This window comes from Mesocricetus auratus, unplaced genomic scaffold (genome assembly GCF_017639785.1).
Source record: "Mesocricetus auratus isolate SY011 unplaced genomic scaffold, BCM_Maur_2.0 Super-Scaffold_100003, whole genome shotgun sequence".
In the NCBI taxonomy this organism is placed as follows: Eukaryota; Metazoa; Chordata; class Mammalia; order Rodentia; family Cricetidae; genus Mesocricetus; species Mesocricetus auratus.
The window spans coordinates 87,672,865-87,691,089 of NW_024429188.1; the positions used below are offsets into that span (position 1 = coordinate 87,672,865).

An 18,225-nucleotide genomic window follows, 5' to 3' on the forward strand; every position below is an offset into this window, starting at 1 on the left:
GTGAAGGCTCTAGGCAGGCACCAGCTTGACTTCCCTGTGTTCCGATTTGTAAATACTGTCTTCAGAAATCTGGCCTTCTCGTCAGTTTGTGGAAAGCAGCCAATAGCCTTGGCAGTAGCCAATGTTTAGGGCCTTCTTTGACAAACGACTCAACTAGATAGAGCCCATTCCTGGCATTGGTGGTTTTACTTGGTGATGACAGATATCTACTTGCAGCACTGTTTATATATGACCTTTAGTGCTAGTTATCCCTCCCCATATTCTCTCCCTTACCTGTCTCTTAATCCTCTTCCCTGTTTAATCCTCCTGCTCCAATCTCCCATGTGTCTCCAATAACACACACGCATACACATAAAAGCAAATAAATGTGTTTTTTAAATGATGGCCAGGCAAGCCTTCTATGACAAAAATGTCACTTGAACCCTAATAGCAAGGGTTCACTAAACTGTAGGGATTGGGGGGTGAGAAGTGCATGAGCTGTCAAGTGTATAGGAAGAGGCCACATCATGTTAAACCCACGTGGGCTGTGGGAAAGTTTAGATTTTACCTAATACTTAAGATTCTATGGGAGAATAATGTTCCTTTATCAGATTCTATTATATAAATAGTATTCCCCAAATATTGAAGAGGAACCCAAAGAAACAAATTTGATATTGAAAAAGTTTCAAGGCTATAAGAATTTCAGTAGAATATTGACTCAATTATACTAATCAGGCCAGGCGGTGGTGGCACATGCCTTTAATCCCAGCACTCAGGAGGCAGAGGCAGTTGGATCTCTGTGAGTTCGAGACCAGCCTGGTCTACAAAGCAAATTCCAGGAAAACCTCCAAAGCAACACAGAGAGAAACCCTATCTCGAAAAACATTAAAAAGAATTATGAATTAATATTCCTTTATACCAGTAGTAGCATTCAAATTGATGTACTTTTATGAATATAAAAAGCAAGATTTGCAAATACACACTATTATTTTACTCTACTTTTTCTAGCAGCAATGCAGTATGCATGTCTGCCTTTATAACCTCCCATATATATACATGTATATATGTGTGTGAACATATAAATGTATACATAGGTTTATGTGTATTTTTGTTGGGTTTAATGTTTTCCATATCTTAGTGTTTTTAGAAACTTAATTTAACTTTTGGTTTAATCTTGATTCTTTTTGAGTTTTATTTGTTTGTTTGTTTTGTTTTGTTTTTGTTGTTGGGTTTTTTTGAGACAGGATTTCTCTGTGTAATTTTGTAGACCAGGCTGGCCTTGAACTCACAAGATCCTCCTGCCTCTGCCTTCTGAGTGCTGGGATTAAAAGCGTGTGTCACCACCACCCAGCTATCTTGCTTCTTTTTATCTAAAGCATATAGAATTTAAAAATATTCTCAGAATGTTTTTCTGTGTCATGGGATTTTTATTTTTATATATTTATTTTGGGAAATTTTTTAATATCTATTTAGTGTGTGTAGGTGTTTTGCCTGCATATATGTCTGTATACCACTTGCATGCCTGGTGCCAGCAGAGGCCAGAAAAGGGCATTAGATTTCCCTAAAGCTGAAGTCACAGACTATTGTGTTGCGAGTCACCATTTGGGTTCTAGGAATTGAACCCCTATGTCCTCTGGAAGAGCAGCCTGGGACACTTAATCAGTGAGCCATCTCTCTAGCCCCAGGGAAAATATTTTTGATCCTTTATATTTTCTAGCTACTAAGATATCTCAGAGTTCTTATGTCTATTAAATGTTTTAAGTTAAAAATTACTGTTATTGGGGGCACATGCGTGCTAAGGCTCTACTCTGAAGATCAGAGAGCAACTTGTAGGAGTTGGTTCTTTCCTTCCATGCTGTGTGTTCCAGGGATTGAACTCAGGTTGTCAGACTTGTAACAAGCACTTTCACCTTCTGAGTCATCTCACCAGCCCTCTTTTAGCTATTTAATGGTAAAAAAGATAAGCTCAGGGGTCTGGATAGATGGCTCACAATAAACATAATTTCCTGCTCTTTCAGAAGACCCAGGTTTGGTTCCCAGCACCCACTGTAACCCCAATTCCAGGGGATCCAGTGCCTTCTAACCTCTAGAGGCATCCATATTGTGTACATGCATGCACTCAGGCAGAATACCCATACATATAAAATAAAAATAAATCTTCTTTGCTGAAAGTTAGGCTCAGTTTTTTACATTTAAAAGGAAAAATATAAATTTTCTGATTTTTATGTTTTGTAAATCACAGTGTCATAGTTAGCATACATACTGTTGGTATCTTTTGTTTCTTTGCTTTGTTTAGTATTGTTATTTTCTTGTTTAGTTTTTAAGCACAATCTCAGGTCTTCTTTGGTTTATCAATGCTATATTTCCCCTTTTGCACCTTTTTTGAGGACACTTTTAAATAAAAGTCATCATTTGGTCTTTTTTCTTTCTTTCAACAGGAAACAGAGAATACAGCATACAAAGCCGAAAATGAGCCCCCTGTACAAGAACCGAGACAAGATGTATCTAAAAAGGTTGGAAATATAAAATGTCAACTTTATAGAGGATATCAGATTTATATGATGTATTTAAAATAGAATGTGTTCTCTGTTGTTTCAGCATATTGTTCTATACATACTAATTGTTTTAGCAAATGTTTTTTACATCATCAGCTTTATGGTGGAAGGCACATTGGGCTTTTTAGAAGTCATGTCGTCATCTACTTGGTAGTTTATCCTTGAAACAGTTGTTTGTTTGTTTGTTTAATATGACTGCTAAGTGCTATGGCACATGCCTTTATTCTCAACACTTAGAAGGCAGGGGAACGTGATGTATATAAGTGATTTCTAGGTCAGCCAGGGCTACAAAGGGAGATTCTGTCTCAAAAAATCAAAACAGTAACAACAACAGCAAAATATGGTTGTATCTATTGGTTGATGAGTTCCTAATCTTGAATTTACTATTAAAAGTTACATATTCTGAGCCAGTCATGGTCTTCCACACCTTTAATCCCAGCCTTTGGAGTTAGAGGCAGGCAAATCTCTATGAATTTGAGGCCAGCCTGGTTTACATAGCGAGTTCCAGGACAGCCAGGCCTATGTAGGGAGACTCTATCTTAAAACATTAATAACAAAAATAGAATTTACAAATAATGAAAGACTCATTGTAGCACATTATATCTTTAGGAAGTCCTTACACTGATAGAGTCCTTGATGCCTTTTAAATAATCAGTGCTGTGAAGCTCCAGAAGTTAGCACAGAAGAAGAGAGACTGAGTACAAGATACACATTTTGGTCCTGGGGTTGGGATGGTGTCTCAGTGGGCAAAACACTTGCTGTTTAAGCTTATGTACACAAAAAGCTAGTCATGGCCACGTGTGCTTGTGTTTGGGAGTTCAGGGATGGATACAGGTTGACCCCAATAGGAGTTTCCTGGCCTTGCAAGCCAGGAGGAAAACCAGGTTCAGTAACAAACCCTGTCTCAAAGGAATAAGGTAAATAGTATGGAGGAAGACACAGGGTATCCTTATCTAGCCTCTATATGTAGGCTAGAGCATTGTAAAGTGGGCTGTTTGTAGTATCAGCATAAATTCCAAGGAAAAAGATTTGTATTCATTTACTTATACAAATTTTAAGTACTTTATGGGCCATGAGCACTGTGCTAGCCATTAAGTTTCTACAGTCCAGCAAAACAGTTCATTCTCTACCTCAGTTTCTCCAACAGTAGCACTCCTCACATTCATTGTTGTGAAGAGAAGCAGCAACTATTGTGTGCACTATAGGATTTTCCTAGCTACCTGAACACCAATAACATTCTCTCCATCCTTTAGTCATAACAACCGAAGATGTCTCCATATCTGGAATGAATTTGTGGCAAATTTGCTGTCAATGGAGAATGCTGTTCTACCCTTATAAAATTTATAAATATAGTAAACTATGAATTTTAATGTTGATCATACCTTTTGCTGTAAAAGAGAAATCCCCTTTAGGGAAAAGAGGTGTCCTTGTATGTTAGCATATAGAGAAGAACTGTTTTTAAAAATAGGAAAAAAATCACAATTCTATAGTGGAACAGATTATTTGATTTTTTTCCATGATTCATTCTTGGTTCTCAACCATTTGTATGTATTTATTTTCTTACCAATTACAATGTAGATGGAATTCTATATTCTACATTTTATTCTTACCATGTTTATATGTTCTTCATAGTTCATCATTACTATGCTTCCTCTAAACGTTTTAAATTATATTTAGCCATTTTTCTCTCTTTTCCTTTCTTTCTTAATTTTTTATGTCTTTTTTATTTTTAAATTTAAATTAGGAACAAGGTTGCTTCACATGTTAATCCCAGGTCCCTCTCTCTCCCCCTCCTCCCATGCCCTCCCACCAACCCCTCCATCCCCGCTCTCCCATCCCCCACTCCTTTCCCCAGGGAGGGTGAGGCCCTCCATGGGGGGGTGTCCATAGTCTGTCATTTCATCCAGGGCAGGGCCTAGGATCTCCCCCCAAGAGTTCAGGATGAGAGAGCATCTCTCATTGTGGGATGGACACCCAAAGTCCATTTGTATGCCAGGGATAAATACTGATCTCCTACCCAAGGCCCCATAGATTGCCTAGGACTCCTCACTGACACCCACATTCAGGGGGGTCTGGATCAGTCTATGGTGGATTCCCAGCCATCAGTCTGGGGTTCAAGAGCTTCCCCTTGTTCAGGTCAGCTGTTTCTGTGGGTTAAACAAGCCCAGTGTTGACCCCTATACTCATCAGTCCTCCTTCTCTGTCTACTTAGCCATTTTTATTGTTGAAACTTGTTCATTTTACCATAATTCTCCTCTTCCTCCTCCTTAAACCACTCATACTGGCATTCATCACCACCCCAGTTTTTAATTACCCCCTTTAAAAAATTAGTTACTTAGTTACAAATTGTCCTGTCTATAGTTAATACCCAAAAGGTGATTTGAAGGAAAGTTGAAGAAGAAACTGAAAAAGTAGTAAGAAAATTCTGTGGAACATAAAGTGAGGCTAATAGTCTTTTAAAGTTCTAACCTTTTAGCCGGGCTTTGGTTCACATGCCTTTAATCCCAACACTCAGGAGGCAGAGGCAGGCAGAACTTTGTGAGTTCAAGGCCACCCTAGTCTACAGAGCAAGTTCCAGGACAGGATCCAAAGCAATACAGAAAAACCCCGTCTCGGAAAAAAAAGTTCTAGCCTTTTAAGATTAATTAAGTATTAATTGTTAAAGACCATAGACATATAATACTAGCTACCCTGCTTGGAAGTATCTTACATTTTAGTAGAAGAATTTGATTAAGCATAACCAAACATGGTGGCACAGACTTCTAACCTCAGCACTTGGGTTGTAGAGGCAAAAGAATCAGAAAAACTCAGCGTCATCCTCAGCTACATCAGGAGTTTGAAGCTAGCCTGCATACAACCATATGTCAAAAAGAAAATAAGGAAAGTAGATGAAAGTAAATGTAATAAATGTTGTACTGATTTTACAAAATATTATAAAAACACAAGGAAAAACGATCTCTTATTTGACAGTAGGAACGGAGGTAACTTTATGGGGAAAGTAATATGTGAGCTGATTTGTGATGAATAGATATAATTTTAGCAGGCAGAGATAAAGAGGAAGGACAGTACCAGTGGTTTAGAGATGGGGAGTGTGCAGAGTGTTTGAGGATGAGTCTAATAAGTCTAAGTTATGAGAATGCCTATGACATACTAAACAATTTGGGTTTCATTTTTTAAATTTATTTATTCATGTATCTTATGTTTATGAGTGCTCTGTCTTCATACACACCAGAAGAGAGCATCAGATTCCATTACAGATGACTGTGAGCCACCATGTGAGTGCTGGGAATTGAACTCAGGATCTCTGAAATACCAGCCAGGGTTCTTAACTGCTGAGCCATCTCTCCAGTCCCCACCTATCTGGCTTTCATTTTACAATCACTAAGAAAGTAGCACACTTTCATGTAAAAATACAACAGCACCATTTCTTTGTTGCTTTTAGTTCTGTTTCCCCTTTTCTTTGCTTCCAAATCCATAAAAAAATTGACAAGAGTTAGTTAGGCACCATAAATAGGTATGGAAGGCGTCTATCATCAACAGACTGAAAAATGTGTATTGCTATCCAGGAACTGTACCCTATGTGTGTACTCTATGTACATAATCTATGTCTTTACATTTTAGTCATTTTTAAAAGTTCTTTGAGAATTGCATATGTGTTTTGAAAATATTCACCCTTCCCCCAGGTCCTCCCAAATCCACCCCTTTACCTTCCTATCAAACTTTATGTTTTAAAAAAAAAACAACACCAAATCCTATTTATGTTGCTCATATATTCTTGGATGTGTGGTCTTCTACTAGAGCATGGTCAACTTACCAGGAGCCATGCTCTTGAAAAAACTGACCCTCTCTCTTCACACAGTTGTCAGTTGCTGGAAGCTTCTGGCCTAGGGGTGGAACTTAGTGCTCACAACCTCTCTTCATGTTAGGATTTGTTCCAACTTGAGCTTGTACTGGTCTTATACGTACACATTGTTCATACTTGAGTTGCCCTGCTGTATCCTGAAGTCAGTTTCCTTGTAGTCGTTTCCTGCCTCTTGTTCTTACACTCTTTCCACTTCCTCTTCCACAATGATCCCCTTTATTCATTTTCACACCCATTGTTACCTGACTTATCACTGAAGTCACCAATGCTGATTAAATGCCAAACATGATAAACATTGCGGACTATAGTTAATATTATATTTGGTAAAAATGAGATAATTTCTAGCACTAAAATTTTTAAGATAAAGAAAAACTATTACTTGTATTATTCTGGGACATCAAGAGCAAATCTTACAGAACAGCATTAACAACCAGTTCTACTCGTATGGAATTGTAAAAAAGCTGACAAGGGCAGGTCTGTGACATATTCTGTTAACTTACGGAAGTTAGGTAATTAAGAAAGCAGGATCCAGGGTTGGTATGGCAGAAGAATGGGTGGATCATGGAATTTAATGTGTTAGTAATGACGAGACTGTGTAGAAGATATATTTTCTTCTAAATATTACTTGAAGACATAGACCACCTCTGTGTATTTTTCACTTGGACGTAAGAAATACAGGGAGAGGGAGCAATGTTGGCTGGATGTCTGAGCTCTATTCATATACCTGCCCTCAGTCTGAGGAATGAAGCCTTACAATTGATTCAAGTGTATTCATCTCCTTGCATCTGCTGACTTTTCTGATGTAGTCTTGAGTTCAGATTGAAACAAGTTCAATTCTAATCCTGGGTGGATTTTGTTTTCATGTTTTTGTTAACTAGAGACAGCAGGGAGTTACTACAGCTAGTTTGGCAGAACTATGTAAATCAACTCTTGACATTTGGAGTCTTCATGAGAAGACATACGGCTTCATTTTACAGGGCTCATTGAACATTTGTGACTATATCATAACACAGATGCCCTATTACAATGTGTAAGCATATAGATTCTGGAAGCAAATTTCCAGGGCTTCTGCCACTTTTTATCGCTAACTTGAAAACATTGGGCAAATCTCTTGGTCCATGTATGCTTCAGTTCCTTCACTTGAAAAATGATGACTAAAAGGGCAAAACTTCATATATTTGTGGTAAAGATTAAAATCAGTAAAGTGTTACAGACATTGCCTGTCACATTGAATTAGCTATTACTTTGTTATTGTAAATAGCTTCATTATTTTTAAAATTGCTCTTTTACCTTTCTTAGATAATTGAAAGTATTATTGAGGAAAGTCAGACAGTAGTACAATTAGAAGATGATTCTTTGGATTCCAAAGAAAAAGGACTCTCTGATCAGGCTATTGCCAGTACTTCAATGGCTGGCACAGACTTCAGTAACATACCTGGATTATTATCCATAGAGCAGGAACTACAACAAGATTCTGAAAAGGCAGACAGTGCAAATCTGTTTGAAGAAACTGAATTAGAAACACAAAAATGTTTGCCTTCTGATGACACCTGTGAGAAGACAGTGGATGAAACTGCTGATTTAATGGAAGTAAGTTCAGCTGAACAGCTTGATGTTTCTGAGCTGGAAACCGAAATACTGAGCAAGGAAGCAATAGAAGTCAAAGAAAGTGATGTTCTAGATCCTGCATCCTCAGATTCTTCATCTACTAAAGATTGTGCTGCTGCCGAAGAAGTGGCTCCTGCCAAACCCCCAAGGCACCTTACTCCAGAACCTGATATAGTAGCCAGTACAAAGAAACCTGTTCCTGCACGCCCACCACCACCAACTAATTTCCCACCTCCTAGACCCCCACCTCCAGCCCGACCTGCACCACCACCAAGAAAAAAGAAAAGTGAACTGGAGTTTGAGACTTTTAAAACACCTGATTTGGATGGCAAGTATTAATTGAGAAATGTTTTGGTTGGGAAATATGAAAGTTGAAACTTTTAACTTTTCTGCTTTGGGTTAAGAAGAGGTAAGACAGGGGCCTTTTATGTTGTCCAGGCTACAGCAACAGAGGCATTTGCTGATTCTTAGCTAACTTTTCTGCTTTTGTTTCAGTTTGCGCTAAAGAGCCACTCTGATAGCTAGATTATATAAGTTACATCTTGAATGAGTTGACAAAAGGTGAAAAGTATTATACTGGTCACAAGTTAAAATAATTTTACTCCAGACTTTCACATTTCTTACCCTCTAAGAATTGGTGTGGCAGTGATAGAAAGAAAATAGGAGTGGAAGACTTCAAAGGTGTAAATTTAAAGTCTAGGTCTTTGAATGTATAAACTGTGTAGTCTTGAAGAAGTTAAATGATTCATTTAAACCAAGGTTTTTTAAATAAAGAAAACAAGAATAAAAGCCATTGTTCTCATAGGGTTGTTACAAGAATTAAATAAAGGTTAAATCACTTCTTTATTATTTTTGTGTATGTATGTACAAACTTGTTGGTGTTGTTATTAATATCTTTATCGTCATTATTATTGCTATTATTATTTTTATTATCATTGCAGTACCCAAAGACAATATTCCATCTGATTCTCTCCTTGCTACAAATGTGGCTTCAGAGAGTACAGCTAGAGATTCCCAGCCTTCTCTTGATTTGGCAAGTGCTACAAGTGGAGATAAAATAGTTACTGCCCAGGTTGGTGAATTGCTATTATATTTGATATACACTACATCTGATTCTTTAGATGCCCCACAAGGGAAAATATCTGCTTTGAAGGTTTTCTGCAAGAATGAAATGTGCTAATATATGCCAAGTGCGTGGCAGATTATAGGTATTTTTAAAAACAGATGCTTCTATTTTTAATATTACAAGTTCCTTTTCCTAGACATAAACTATTTTATGTACTAAGCTGTGGGCTATCCAAAAAAAGTGCATAACATTTTACCACAGCAAAATTCTGGAACCCTGAGTAGTTTATATAGTAGCTGAGATGAGGAAGGTTAACAGACCTGGAAATGTGACATTACCATCTTTTTTTTTCTTTCATAAAAAGGAGAAATGGGAGGAGGGAGAATGGCCTCCAGGGAATGGAACAGCAGGAGAGAGGAAAGGGAGGGGGAGAGCCAGACAGAGACAAGGAGAGAAAGAGAGAGAACATTATCATCTTGTTTGACAATGCAGTAGAGGCCACAAGCAGCCTGTTTTTCTAGGATCAACATGGTGTTTGCTTTTTTAAAGTATTGATTTTTTTCAATATAGAAGAATGAAATTTTTAACATATTTGTTGTCTAGTCTTTACATAAACAAAAGTTGTCCTAACCCTTCTTTAGCAGTATCCACATATGGCCTGAATTATTTACAATCTTAATAGAGAATTATTGTTTTGGCTGGGTTCACATAAAATACTTATTTGTTTATGATACTACTAAGGTACAGTCTCATGGGCTTTGGTAGCTTTGGTGTCTATCAACATGCAGATAATAATAAAGTACTAAAGTGGAATCATTCATTTAAATTTTCAGTAAGCTCTATTTTCTAATTTGTGGAATTTTGTAGAAGTGTGCATGGTGATAAATAATAGGAATGTATAGAAATTAATCCAATCTGTTTATACCATTACAATTTTAGGAAAATGGAAAAGAACCTGAAGTGCAGACAGTAGCAGGTGAAGTGATGGGCCCTCAAAGACCCAGATCCAACTCTGGGAGAGAGCTCACTGATGAGGTAGAATTCAATTATTTGTTCTTAAAAATATAAAATGTAAAAATCATAATGGGAATATGAGAAAGTTCTAGAGATGGAATGTGGTATTGGTTGTATAGCATTGTAAGTGTACATAATGACCCTGAACTATACTTTAAAATGGTTAGCACACTGTTGTTTCATGTTACCTATGACTTAACATTTTTAATTGATACCTCACATTTCTACGTCTTTATGGGTTGTAATATAGATTGATACAGAATATAATGACTAAATCCAGGAAATCAGCATTTCCATCTTTTTGATCATCATTTCAGTACCAGGAACACTGAACATGTTTAGTTATTTTGACATATATACTGAATTACTTTTGGGACGCAATCATTAAGAGTATCTTAAGTATGGGATTTTAGTTATATATTGAAGTTTGAATCTCTGATTGAAAGTTACCATTTCACAAACATATGAAGTGGAATACTTTTATTAAAAGCAGAATCCAAGATAGGCTGACGATAGAGCAGACCTATAATCCCCAGAATCACAAGTTCAGGTTCTTCTTGGGCTACAGAGTAAGTTCAAGGCCAGCCTTGTAACTTTTTGAGAAATTAAATCAGAAAGAAAAAGGCAAGAACATCTGGGACTGTAACTCAGCTGTATGTATGTTAGCATTCATAGAGTCATAGAGTCCATTCCCTGTACCACATGCATAGACAGCACAAACAGCCGGATCTGATTTTATAAAAGGTGAGCTTTAAAATAAACCTAGTGTTTCAGAGACTTTGTTACGTGTGTGTGTGTGTCTGTGTGTGTGTGTGTCTGTGTATGTTTGTGTATTATACATATATACGTATATTTTTTATTGAATTTATGAAATGTCCTGAATAGGCAAATCAATAGAGACAGAGATAGAGATCTTAAATCTCATACTATGTAGCAATTACCAGAGACTAAGAGAAAAATTAAATAGAATTGACAGCTAATATACAAGTGATTTCCTTTTTGAGTAATCAAATATTATAATTTAATGATAAAGAACTATGAATATATTATTTGCCATTGAATTGCATGTTTTTAGAGATAATATTTTATGGTATTAGAATTATATCTCAGGGTAAATGTGAAGACTACTGTGCCCAATAGTGAGTATCTAGAAAATCATTAACTTAAAATTTTAAGGATTATGTAGACTCAAAAAAGATAATTCAGGATTGGAGAGATGGCTTAGCAGTTAAGAATACTATTGCTCTTCCAGAGGACCTAAGTTTGAATCCCAGCACCACAATTCACAACTCCAGCTCCCAGAGATCCAACACCACACACACAAAACACACACACACACACACAAACATTATGTACATATATGCATATAATTAAATTTTTTTTAATTTTGAAGATAATGAAGTTGCAAGTCATCTTGATGTTATTTTTGACTTCCAGGAAATTTTAGCCAGTGTAATGATTAAGAACCTGGATACTGGAGAAGAAATACCTCTAAGTCTTGCTGAAGAGAAATTGCCAACAGGTATTAATCCTCTCACTCTACACATCATGAGAAGGACAAAGGAGTATGTAAGGTATGACTTAATGTTATTTAATATTTGCATCATTTCAGTGTGGTGATGATTATTTAGATTTCTGCAACTCGCTCTATTTTAATCTAAAAGTAAAATTGGCTCAAGTATGTATTCTTTACCTTTGATCTCTGTTATAGTCATATTTTGTAGTTACTTGTGGAGAATAGTCTAAATCTTAAATCTCATACTATTTAGTTTCTTGTCATTTAAAATTATTTATGGTAGAGACAGAATCAGAACATTAAGACTAAAAAGCCATGTATGAGGAACACTTAGTAATCTAAAGCTTTGCTTTCTAAGTCTTTGTGCTGTGTTTTAGTGAGAAAATTGCTTTAGAGCAAAGCAAGCGATTGATTTTTGTTATGAGATGTAATGAGGGCCTTAAGGAATAAGTTCTGTAAAAGCAAGAACTTTTATTGAATTTAATGTTACACCTGATGGGCCAAGAAAACGCTATTTACAGGTTACTTTATTATTAATATACACAGCCTTGTTATAGTAGGATTTTATAAGCTATTAAATTCCATTCATTTACATTTTTGCACATTGCATCTTGCTTTAAGACTCCAGTCTTTAATATTGGAAGCTAGTCGTTAATTTGAAGTTATATAAACTTATCAAGATTATTTTTCATATTCTGATTAATTGGTATATAATAAACATAAAAATATTTTTGAGAAGAGAAATGGTTTATTTGAAAATAACTTCCCTTCTTGTAGCACTGATGCCACACAATCTGATGATGAAGAAAAGTTACAGTCACAACAAACAGATACTGATGGTGGAAGGTTAAAACAGAAAACGTGAGTTACTCCACATGTCTTTTCTTTTTTTCAAGTGTTTATTAGAAAAGTAAGAAAAATTACAGGTTATTTTTTGATAAAAAATGTAATGCAAAAATATTCTTGGCCACTTTTTACGTTACAGTAAAGTGTGTCCTTTAAAGATATTTATCTGCTAAACTCATAGTTAAACTCATTCCAAGGCACCGGGCGTTGGTGGTGCACGCGTTTAATCCCAGCACTCAGGAGGCAGAGGCAGGCCTGGTCTACAGAGCGAGTTCCAGGACAGCATCCAAAAACAATACAGAGAAACCCTGTCTCAAAAAAAAAAACCCCTCATTCCAAGGCTTCTAACATGATACTGTTACCTTATACTACCACCATCCTACTTTGTTCTGTTGCCCCTACTAATTGCCATCACCACACATTGATCTACCAGAAAATGTCTAAGGATATCAATCCTTGCCATGTTGCTTGGACATAACTGCTACCACTTAATTTCAGTAATTTCTTTCTCATAATTTCTTTCAGCTTGAGAGAGTTTTTTGAAATGGAATATGTGGGTCTCCCTCCAGATGTTAAATGTTAACAATTGTGTTAAATGTCTACCCCACACTATCCCCTCCCCTCTATTGGGTGATTATGGGTTTCTTATGTTTTTAAGGGTCACCTTTAAAGCATCTGACATAAAGTAAATGACTAATATATTTTGTATCATCCTTGCATTGTTTTCCATCATAGGTGCTAGACTTGTGAGAAGAAACATCATTGTCCTTAGTTATCTTTCCCCCTTTTCTTCGTCTTTCCAACCCCTGTCTATAGCCATATAATTTATTTTTTTCTCTTTAGCATATTAATGCTGTTTTCTAGTTTTAAATGCAGAACATTTTTTTCTTTCTTTCTTTTATTTAATTTTTTGTTGTTTTGGTTTTTTATTATTTTAATTTTAAATAGCTTGCTTCACATGTCAATCCCAGTTCCCTCTACCTCCCTCCTCCCGCACCCCCACCATCCCCCCCCAGCCCCCCCAGCCTCCCACCCTATTGCCACTTCCTTCCACATAGGGGATATCCAGAGTCTTTCATTTCACTCAGGGCAGGGTCCAGGCAGTCCCCTAAGAATCTAGGCTGGGAGAGCATCCCTCTTTGTGTTATGGACACACAAAGTCCGTTTGTATGTCAGGGATAAACACTGATCCACTGCCCAGGGCCCTGTAGGTTGCCCAGGCCTCCTCACTGACTCTCACACTCAGGGGGTCTGGATCAGTCCCATGCTGGCCTCCCAGCTGTTGGTCTGGTGTCCAAGAGCTCTCCCTTGTTCAGAGACAGCTGATCTGAACAAACTCAGAACATTTTATCAGCATATATTTCACATTTTTCATTATATTTTCATACATATATAATGTATTCATCATATTCACCTTTTTTACCTTTTATTGTACCCCACACTCCTGCTGATCTTCTTTCTCTTTCTAACTAGTTTCCCTTCTACTTTCATGTCTTTTTGTTATTGTTTTTCCTGGCAGAGTTTATGTAGCCCTGACTGTCCTGGAACTCACTCTGTACACCGGGTTGACCCAGAACTCACAGAGATCTCCTGCCTCTGACTCATCTGAATGCTGGGATTAAAAGTACACACAACCATCACCTGGCTTGTTTTGTTTGTTTTAAATTACCCAGTGAATTTAATAAGGGTTACTTGCAGGAGTATGGGCAGCTTATCAATGACAACACTGAAGAAGTGTTTTTCTCTCTAGCAGCCATTAGCTGCCTATAGGTTCTCAAGGAAGGTGTGTCAAAAGCAAACACATTTTAAACAGCTAAACAATGTGATATGAAAGGTTTATGATCATGTGATTCTTCTGTTAACCCCACAAATACATAGGATATTGGTGGTCATGTGGATTGCGTCTGGTTATGCATGAGTCACTAAATTGGCAATATTGCCATGTAAAGGCCAGAGCGAATTATCCACTTTTAAGTCTGATTTTTTCCCCTTGTGTATAATAAGGTAAGTAAGACTATTTAGAAAAGATGTGCCAGAAATGCAGTTATATGCTAACAGCAGATATTTGAAACTTGGCTGTCTAACAGTGACAACTGTCAGGATCCACAGAATTAGGAACTGTTTGGAAAACATAAACATCCAGGCAAGTTGTCAGACAGCGCATGTCCTAAAGCTCATTTATGTTCTAATTTGGTTTTCTTATGCAAGCTCTCACTATATGGCTCTCTACACCAGCTCAAGCTGGTGTGAACTCACAACTTCCTGCTTCTTTATCCTAAGTGTTGTGATTACAGGTGTACATCACTATGCCCTGTTAAAGCTCATTTTTCTAGGAGAAAAAATATTCAGGTTTATTCATTCCCATTCTTGATTCATACATCATTTCTTAAACCTAGTCATCTAGTGCCTGAGCTTCTAAAGCAACAGAGAAACTAAAACCGTGGCATAGAAGTTAGCATGTAAGCCTATTGGGTGATATTCTGATTGCAAGATTGTAATCAGAAAATGATAAAAATGACTCATAAATTACACAATAGTTTGTATATAAGGTAGCTCTTCCCAGCCCTTTTCTCTTGCCATGATACACATAAAACATAGAAATACTTTCACTGAATGATGGGGTAAACCAATAAGGTGGCCAGTGGCCAGAAGTGATTGGCCCATGGTTCTGACTTTCCTAGATCATAACAAGTTGTTTTAAAATCTGAGGAAGCAACTAATAATTGAGCCTACATGAATCCTGTTCAAAAGACCCTGAGAATATGAGTGGTGACTGACCCTGTTCATCAATGAAAAGAAATCCATTGAATATTTAGTGCCATTTTAAAGTCATGTAAGTCTATATCTGGGCATAGTGGCATACACCTTTAATCCCAGCACTTGGGAGACAGAGGTAAGCAGAATCTCTGTGAGCTCAAGGCCAGCCTCGTCTATAGAGCTAGTTTCAGGACAGCCAAGGCTACATAGAGGAGCCCTGTCTTGAAAAAACAAAAACAAAATAAAACGTCTGTATTTTAGAAAATCACATCTGTAATGATTTAAATGTCTTCTCAGCTAGGATCTCTGTGAGTTCAAGGTCAGCCTGGTCTACAGAGTGAGTTCCAGGATTGTTACACAGAGAAACCCTGTCTCTAAAAACCAAAAAATAAAAGGGGGAAGGGCTTGAAGCCAGGAGGTAGGAGAAGGGTACGCCTTTAATCCCAGCACTTGGAAGGCAGAGGCAGGTCGATCTCTGTAATTTCCGGGCCAACCTGGTCAATAGAATGAGGTCTAGGACAGGCCCCAAAGCTACACAGAGAAATCCTGTCTTGAAAAACCAAAAAAAGGTAGTCATCTTAGTTTCATTTCCTGTTGGTGTGATAAAATACCATGATAAGAGCCACTTAAGAAAGAAAGGGTGTATTTGGCTCATGGCCCATAATGTCCGGAATGTTAAGGCAGCAGGAACTTGAAGCAGCTAGTTATAATGCTTCCACAGGGAAGAGCAGAGAGCAGTGAATTAATACTGCACTTAGTGCCCAGCTCACGTGCTCCACTCATACAGTTCAAAACCCCCTGCCCAGGGAATGGCATCACCCACAGTCTTCCCATTAATCAAGAGAATCCCTCATAGACATGTTCACAGACCAGCCCAATCTAGACAATTCCTTAGTGAACCTCTCTTGTCAGGTGATTCTAGAGTGTATCAAATTGGCAATTAAAACTAAACATCACTGTAGTGAACCGATAGTTATCTGTAAACTATAACTTTAGAGTAGCACTTTATTTTGGTTTCAGAAACTGGCTTTTAGAGGGATGGGGATGTAGCTCAGTGGTAAAGTACTCACCTAGCATATACAAAGCCCTGGGCTCAATTCCCAGCATTATAAAAATAATCTGTCATCTCTGTTTTCTGATGATTGAACATAATAACATAAATGTATAAAATTGAAAATGAAAGTTCCTAATAATCTCGCAGATTATTATCAAGATTCTCTATAATTTTTTCCCAATGCTGGTGAATCAAAACTAGGCACCAGCACATGGTAAGCAAGCATCCTACCACTGAACTATACCCATAGCCCTAGAATTTTTTTCTTTCTCACAAAAGAGGAGCTACATTATATCTGTAGATTGTTAGCTTGCTTTTTATTATTATAAATCAAATATGTCATGGACATCTCTTCATGTTAGCACCAAAGATGCATACATTGCAGTCTTTCTATGAACCACAGATAGGACTTAGTTACTGTGGATACAGTAGTTACGACAATTACACTCATACCTTCGTGGACCTTCTGTTTAAATGAGGGGGCAGATACGGAATATGTAATCATGCACTAAAGTGTAGCTGTATTTATAATGATTGCTGTAAAAGAAAAGTGCACAGTGCTGTAGAAGTCTATAACAAGAAAACATGTTTTGGCTCAAGGAATGCATTTTTGAGAGATTATTTGATCTGAGACCTAAAGAGTAAATAGAAATTAGTAATCAGTGCTGGAGTGTTTGAGTCAGAAGTACCAACATGTGGAAAGGCCATGAGGTGAATAAGAGCTTGGCAATTTCAAAGAACAGGGATTTGTTTTATTACCAACACTTATTTATTCATTTTGCTGTTGATAGACATTTCTAATATCTTTAATTGAAAATTGAATAATCAAATCATGTTTATAGAAGCTTTGCTACTTGTGTAACTTTGTGTTTGGGTGTATCTACTGGGAAATCTCAGCCTAATTTTATTACTGGGAATACCCAGATGAAAAAGAAAACACAATAGGTCTTCCTAGACTTCCCAGTCATTCTATTTTGCAGATAAATGACTTTTTAAACCCTTCCTTTTGTTGATAAAATGTGTTCTTAGAGACAAGTCTCTAAAGCAGTTTTTTCAAAATTATTTAAGTGCATATTTATGGCTTCATCACAAACTCTCCAATTCAGATTATCTAGGGATGGGAGCATAAATCTGATTAAACATGACCCTTTTCAGCCCTCCGTTGTCAGTCAATTATTATTCTCACTTTAAAGGTATGGCTCTAAGAATATATAATAACTGTTAATTGGGAGAAATTATATTCATATATATTTTATTTGAAGGATATTGACTTGAATATGTTCATTCTGTAAAACAAAGAATCTGGTGGGACTGGAGAGATGGCTCTGTGATTAAGAGTACTGGATGCTCTTCCAGAGGACCCAAGTTCAATTCCCAGCACCCACATGGCAGCTCACAAGTGTCTGTAACTCAGACGTATATACAGGCAAAACGCCAATGTACACAAAATAAATAAAAAACAATGAATCTGAGAACCTGATTACCTACTATTAATGTTTTAAGATACCTCTTAAGTTTATCTGTGGATAGTTCACCTTGCACAATTGTGTCAATACATTTTTATATCTTTTTCTTCAGGACTCAACTAAAGAAATTCCTTGGAAAATCAGTAAAGAGAGCAAAGCATCTTGCTGAGGAATATGGTGAACGTGCTATAAATAAAGTTAAAAGTGTAAGAGATGAAGGTCAGTAAAATGAGGACATTTCAACTGAGCCGTCCCTTAATGTGTATTTTCTAAATTTAACTAGTCCCTTATAAGAAGCACTCTAAAACAATGAATATAATAAACTTTTATAGTCAATATCTTAGTATTTTAATAAATCACAAGTATCTCACTTAGTTTTATGAATATGAAGAAACATAAATGTATACTTGTAAGTATGAATTGGTTCAGTATTTTGTGATAATAACAGCCTTGATGGATTTACTGTACAGTGATTAGGTGTAAATTGATTTTGTGTCTTGGA

General features: G+C 36.8%; 1 protein-coding gene across 3 annotated transcripts in view; it reads left to right on the forward strand.

Annotated features, from left to right (window-relative positions):
* Positions 1-18,225, forward strand: part of Wdr44 (WD repeat domain 44) — an 88,740-nt gene that overhangs the window by 44,620 nt on the left and 25,895 nt on the right. For all 3 annotated transcript variants that reach the window (XM_040744537.1, XM_040744535.1, XM_040744536.1), the window contains 7 exons: positions 2,418-2,492; positions 7,696-8,332; positions 8,946-9,076; positions 10,010-10,105; positions 11,522-11,658; positions 12,378-12,461; positions 17,836-17,942. In XM_040744537.1, the coding sequence (XP_040600471.1) occupies positions 2,418-2,492; positions 7,696-8,332; positions 8,946-9,076; positions 10,010-10,105; positions 11,522-11,658; positions 12,378-12,461; positions 17,836-17,942 (1,267 nt within the window). The remainder of the gene's footprint in view (positions 1-2,417; positions 2,493-7,695; positions 8,333-8,945; positions 9,077-10,009; positions 10,106-11,521; positions 11,659-12,377; positions 12,462-17,835; positions 17,943-18,225) is intronic.